General features: G+C 41.3%; 1 protein-coding gene across 1 annotated transcript in view; it reads right to left on the minus strand.

The window, feature by feature from the left end:
- Positions 1–7,071, minus strand: part of ATRX (alpha thalassemia/mental retardation syndrome X-linked) — a 60,230-nt gene that overhangs the window by 16,171 nt on the left and 36,988 nt on the right. The window contains exons 19-24 of the mRNA XM_010135029.1: positions 4,486–4,623; positions 3,371–3,546; positions 1,885–2,002; positions 591–721; positions 209–297; positions 6–41 (exon numbers count right to left, since the gene is read on the minus strand). Coding sequence (XP_010133331.1) covers positions 6–41; positions 209–297; positions 591–721; positions 1,885–2,002; positions 3,371–3,546; positions 4,486–4,623 — 688 coding nt within the window. The remainder of the gene's footprint in view (positions 1–5; positions 42–208; positions 298–590; positions 722–1,884; positions 2,003–3,370; positions 3,547–4,485; positions 4,624–7,071) is intronic.

The following is a 7,071-nucleotide window of genomic DNA, read 5'->3' on the forward strand; positions in this document are numbered from 1 at the left end:
TACACGCTTTCTTCACTTTTTTCCCCTTGGATTTTTTTTTCCTAGAAAGGTAACATCACAGACTCATTAATTTAAAAAAAAAAATCTACTGCTAGAGAACATATTCTAACAGATGTATAAAATAAAAAATAAACATTCATTTTGTATAAATCACTGAAGTTCCATTAAAGAAATAAATCCAAACAACAACAAATAAAAGCTCAATTACTTTGCATATTCATCAGAACTTAAGCTCATTGAAGTTTCATCGGAATCTGAAGCTATGAACTCATCCAGACTGTCTTCATCGAAATAGCCCTCAAAAGAGAAAAAACAGAAATTTTATTAAGTATGCTCTTCCAAAGCTTTTATTAAACCTTTAGCCATCTGCTGATTCTTCATTTAAACAACGGTAAGTTCTACAAAGGGTTGGCCTTGCAAAATGTTTTAAGAATGACAACATACCCAGAAACAAAAATATGACAAAACCAGCAGCAAAATTACCCCACAGCAACAAAGATTTCCATTAATTTGACGAAACTTTACCTAGCATTTGGCAAAGCTTATTTGGAAAGTTCTCAGCAGAGAGTATTTTGATATATCTAATTTACCTTATTTTCTTTGCTAATATAGTCCAGCTGCAAACACCAAGGGTGAGTCCAGATTCTGCTCAACATCTGGAAATCCTGGAATAGTTTAGCTCCAGCTTTGCCTCTTCCACCTTCATTGCCACCACCAACACCTGACAATAAAGTTCAGGTTTTAGAACGAAACCTCGGAGGAAGTTTGCCACATACTGCTCCCCCTTTGAACAATCAATCCCCCAGCGCAGTACTGAGTGTTCTTTCCAGATGCACATCATATTGTAACGTCTCTTGTAAAAGAGGTCAAATTACTAAGACACAGCCATTTTTTTCCTAGTTAAAGTTGTCAAAATTAGATTTCCCCCCTTTTCTTGATAATGAGAAACATGGTTATATTTTTACATAAAAGCACATTGCTCCCCAGTATAGGAATGAATCCAAATCCTCTTAAAAGGACAGTCATGTCTGCTCAGGTTTTGTAGAAGCAGCCCAAGGTAGAAAAGACAAAATAAAACTTGCATTTTGGATTCAATAAATTATGGTTTACTATTTTCAGCCACCTTTATTTAACAACTTGCAACGCCTTACTAGCCTGTTACAATAAAGAGCCTCAGAAAAGCCCAGCCTAGTTTGAAATTGTCCAAGTACGAATTAATGCAAAGCAGCATGATGTTCAGAGAGTTACATTTCTTTCTGTAGTCTCCATTTCTCATTAAGCAGCACATTAACTTCAGGTTCTTGAAACAGATTGTTTCTCCTATTTATTATATGCATAATTTAAGGCACGTATACCTTGCACCAGTCATCAAACGTCTAGAGCAAAACATGCACAAAGCTTATTTGGGGCGTGAAGATCTACAAAGTGTTAAGTATTTTGACACAGCAAGTTCTTGCCGCGTTTTATCTGTACGACAGCTTTCAGTATCTTCCCGTTTGTGCTTCCCCAGGACTTTGACAAGTAGAATTGGAAGGACGATGGATATTCCTAGACTCGACTTCCCTCAGCCTGAGCTAACATCACAGTTAAGCTTCAGCTTAACAAGTCCTACAGACTGGTTCATTTTCTCGTGGCTTTTGAGAACAAAAGGGGAGAGACTTCCACAAAAGAGTCAATACTTTTACATGTAAAAAATATTTTTATGTGCCACCAAATATTTTGCTATAATTCAAGTTTCAGAGCTACAGTAAATCTTACAGGAATCCAAAAAACACATCTGTAGAGCCAGTAATACAAATAACAACACCCCAATGTACCAACCACAGCAAAACGCCTCATATTAAATGACCAACCTTGTTACCTGAGAGAATTGTAGGCACATACCTGTCAAATGATCCAAGTAGTATTGATAGAGCTTGCACTGAATAGGTGTCATTCGAACTTCGAGAACATACTCGTATTTTGGCGGGAGGAACTTTGTTAACGCTGTGTAATCTTTCCTCTGTAATTTTACAGACAGCGCTTCAGTCACATAAACATGAAAGCGACTACTGAGAGCTTAACAACTTCTGGTATCTTAAACAACACAGCACGGTGCAGAAATGACAATGATTCAGAGGCTTTCCAACCACAAAGGGAAAAAAAAGCAGTCCCCGAGCTACAACCCAGCTACTGGCACTGGCTGCAGAAGCCCATCTCCCCCAGCCACAGCAGTTCTCTAGTCAGCAGTATCTCACCTGCGAACCCCAAGTCCTTGCAAAGCTGCCTGCAACTTCAGGCGCTGCTCTGGTTAACTACTTTCGTGGGTTATTTTTAAATACTAAAACCTTTTTTCGTGAAAGCCTAAGTCAAGCAGCTACTCTCAACATCCATATCAGAGCTGAACTCACTCACCCCCAGGTTAACCCTTTTCTCCTCTAGAGTTCGTAGTTTCTGAATAATTGCTGGGGGCAATGCAAAACTTATCCGTGTTTCCACTTTTGTTGACTCTTGTCTACAATAGTCTCTACCTGTCCCAAACGCATTGACCTGACCGAGAGACCGCTGCAGGTTTAGGGGTGAAGCGACCTTCACCCAAGCTAACCTGCCTGCGCTGCCCAAACTCCTTGGCTGCAGGAAGACCCCAGCCAGCTCACGGCAACAGGAGCCCGCAGGCAGCTCCCACCTGGTACGGGAGGTTACGCCACCTGTGTGGCCCTGCTGTTATCTCGAAGTGCAGCAGGAAGCTCTCATGAGAACAGCCTTGAGGAACAGAGTTGTTTTCCTCTAAGGAAATTAAATAGTAGCTCAGATGACCGAAAGGGAGAGCTGCCCTCTGGACAGGATCTGCTCTGTGCAGCACACAGTGAAGAAACTCATGGGGTGCCCAGTATCTGAAGGCACAGAAGTTCCCGTAGTGCCGTACAGATGTACATACACTATCCTCAGGCTACTATTCCTGTTTCCAAGATCATAATTCTATGACAGCCTACGTGATGCCATAAACCTTTTTATTTCTTTTTAGGAGAAAGAAATACCTGCTTGTGGGACAAGCCCAGTATGACCATCTCACCCAGCTCAGGCTCACTTGGACTATTTAATCAACTACCAACAACCGCACAGCCAGGAAGAGGCACGTGGTGCCTACATCCAGAGTCACCTTCCAACAGGCTGCTGGTGCCTGGGTTTACAAAGCAGGAGAGCAGCATCACCATGCTGACAGCACCCGAGGTGCAACACCGTAGGAGGTTAACAGCAGAGCAAGGAACCCAGCCCTCACTCTGGGACTCGACAGTTTTGTTTGTTGCTTTTTTTTTTTTTCCCAATCTAAGATCTTTAAGGTAACAAGTTCTTCACCCTTTTGTTTTTGTTACAGTAAACCTGTTCTTACCTGAACACATCCAGCTAACATCTCATAGAGAATATGTGCACGTTTCTTCATGACTCTGACGTCAACCAGAGTCGAGTCTGCACACTGACCATTCTGAATCGGATTTATAAATCGATTTCGGAATTCCTTAATGGAACCAAGCAAATTCTCCTTAATAAAGTTAACCATGCAGTGATCTAGGACAGAAAGATCAGACTGGAGTTGGTCAAAAGGGAAAGCACAGTACTGGGATTATTCTCACAGAAATGCGTCACAACTAAAACTAAAAACTTTATATTGAGCAAAAAAAACCCCACAGGACTCCAACACTTCTCCAGAAAAAGCATCTTAGGTTGACCCATTCTCTAGCACAGAGGTAACTCCTGAAGTTAACGTCAGGTTTACATCTACCTTGTGGTGTTTGTTACAAGAAGTCTGAAAGCTGCTCTACACCAAACAATCACACAACAAAATCGTATTTGCAAGTAATTTTAAGTAGATTCAAAAGCATATTAATCCATAGGAAAAAACATCACAGCATATTAACAAAGAGGAGCAAATGTCACAAGCTATTTTAGAACGAACTTCTCAAGACAGTAACATAAATCACTGTTTGGTAAGATCACTAAGAACACCGCTCTACAATGATCTAAAACAGTTTAAATTGATGCTGCTGCAAGACCTGGTCCACCCATTTCCCTTCTGAACATTCTTTCCCTTCCCCTTTCGACGTGCTGAGACTCATCTGGTTCTCTGGTGAGCCCGATCAAGGAACTAAACCATCAGAAAGCTATTCACTGCTGTGCTCTGCATCTTCTGACTCTGCTCATACAGGCACTCCGAGAAATCAGAGAGTCTGTAAGGCCACACCAAGGGAAAGGATGGAGGCCAGATTCCCAACAGCTTCGTTTTAATTTGGCTTTAACCATCATAGAGCTACATCTTGAGACAATGATTTAAAAGGCAAAAGCCAAAACCAGATTTCTAGGGTTTTTTTTTTAGATTCAGAAAACTAGCAAACAGCCCTGTCATGTCACATTCTTCTCTTCTAGTCAAACTAAATCCATCTATATATCGCTGAAAGGCAAAAGTATGTTCAAGGAAATAAACACTTCTTAAACCAGAGAATTACTCACATTCTATAAGATTATTTTGCAGCGGTGTTCCCGTAAGAATTATTCTCCTCCTAGAGCGAATAGAATTCATTGCCTTCGAGACAGCAGATGCTTCGTTTTTCAGTATGTGCCCTTCATCACAAACAACAAAGTCGGGGCCTGGGAAGAAATAAGATTAAATCTTTTCTATCTTTTACGACCACAAAGAAACTGGCAGCCTAAAGATTCCAAAATTTGTTCTTCTAATGTTATGAAGGTTTTTTTAACTTCTTGTGTGTTTTGTGGTGGATTTTTAGCATCACTGAGGTTCTCACTCAGCCTTTTCACAAGTTCATAGTAGCTATTAAGGTAAACTACAGGTTGCTGCTTGTAAGTCTTCACGGGAAGGATTTAATACAGCTTTACAATACATTCCTATAAAAGTTATCTAACCATGCAGCTAGTGTGTGCACGTCTGTATTTCCATTCACCCAGTCAAAACTCTGCACCACTGGTCCCTAGCTCCAGCCCAGGCTGCCATCTACTGGTGCTGCGTCCGTGCTAAACAACCCCCCACCAGGTAATCCGTAATTTTTCATTAGGCACCACGTCAGCATCCATAGCGCAGTCAAGAGATTTATTTAAGATAAGACACAACCAAATCTGATTTGAACTGCAGAGAAGTGAATTGTCACCTTGTACCTGAACATCACCATGTCTCCAGCTTTCTTCCAGGAGATAAACCCAAGGATTCTAGACAGCTATTCTGACATGGGACAGTAAACCCACACCACACCACACTTCCACAGCACCCAAAGCAACTCTAATAGAACTACTACCTGTTACGATCTGGAGTTTAAGACAAATAATGCCAAACTTGGCAGACAAGTCTTACACACCCTAATGGTTTTCAGATTTGGAGCAATTTCTGGAAGCTCCTTCCTTGAAAGGAGAAGTAAAAGATATGCCAGGATCCAGATCTAAACCCGACCTCAATTCCACTACTGGCAACCATGAGGTCACCTGAAAAATGCTATACAAAGCCATCAGCCGGGTTCATCTATTCAGCTCTAAACAGGCTGATTTTTGAGGTGGCAAAGGAGTATTTATGGACCAACTTATCTTTCATGACTTACTAAGAACAGTTTTCCTCAGACTGAACTGCCCTGTAACATGAACTCTAGGACACTGGTCAGCCACAGAGAATCAGTAACACCGTGGACCACTTGTATGATTGAGTGCCACTGCCAGACGTCTTAATCGTGCCATTTTAAGTGTCAGAAAGTGATCTGAATCTTACATGCCCACAGAAAATGAAATCAAGAAAACATTTTGTTCCAAGCAGGGAACCAGGCGGGGTTCTTTTTAAACCAAGTCTAGAAGACAATTATGAAACTCCACATCTGAATTCCAAACACTTGTCCAAGCCTACTTATTTCTGAAGTTTCACACCTGCCACAGAAGCATTTCTCCAGACTATTTCACTTCTGTACCTTCTCCAGTTTGGACAGCATGAGAAACACCCAGCGGCTACACACAAAGCCTTCCTTGAACTTCAGGCAAACATCTCTTAATAGCGACAGATCCTTCCTCTGGTCTTTCCCTCTAGCATTTTCTGAAGAGTAGGGATCTCTCTCACAAGCAAGCTGTTCGGGTATTTAGAGACGTTTTGATAGAACTGAAGTATTTGCAAGGGATTTGCAACATCTCCCCACCAGATGTGACAGCTTGCACATTAATGTACCGTTCTCAGAAATAGATTTTGTCTAGTACATTATGTTGACAATCTGAATCAAAGAACATAAGAGAAGAAGGATGATGAAGTCTTAATGACAGGTAGCAATCAAAATTGTGCAATCAGCACAGTTTCAGTAAAGACTGGGATTCACCTAACATGAGGTGGCTGGTTAAAAGCAAAACCAACAAATCCACCCCAAAACTGCTGTTTAGAGTAGGTGAATGATAGCAAAAATATGAAAAAACTCTCTTAGTACAATGATTTGTGGTTGGTTTGGCAGGCCTGTAGCACTGGTATCTGGAACTGACATCTTGGCTCCAATTCAGTGACAGGGATTTTCGTACATTTGTGGGTTTTTCCCTTGTTCTCACAAACCATGAACGCAATTCATTACGGACAGAACATTTCTCAAGGCATTATGAAGGAATGTAAAACTCAAGAGGGACCTCAAGGGATTATTTAGTCCATTCTCTCCATCTGAGATAAGAGTTCTGAGAACGGCACACATCCTCCCTGACACAAGCAGGAAACTCCACGACCCCTCTCTTTTGCTGAAACAGCGTGCAGTAACACCTAACTTAAATGCTCTCTGCTGCCTTGTCCTTTCTCCAGCTGATGTGAAACACCACTGTAACAGTCCTTTCAGTAAACAACTCTCACATGGTGGAAAATTCATCAGTTTCATTGTCTTTTTTCTACGGTAAAAAGCCTCACTCCTTCCTCAAAGATTGTAGTCTTCATCTTCTCACCCTTCTCGTGGTACCTGCAGGTTAATACATCGATATACGCAGAAGACGCTGATAGATACACAAATACACACACAGTTCTCCTTTTCCTCTGAAGTCTCTGAGACCTTCAGTCTGCTTTATACAACTGCCAATTAAAGAGCG

Source organism: Buceros rhinoceros, unplaced genomic scaffold (assembly GCF_000710305.1).
Source record: "Buceros rhinoceros silvestris isolate BGI_N320 unplaced genomic scaffold, ASM71030v1 scaffold10964, whole genome shotgun sequence".
Taxonomy (NCBI): Eukaryota; Metazoa; Chordata; class Aves; order Bucerotiformes; family Bucerotidae; genus Buceros; species Buceros rhinoceros.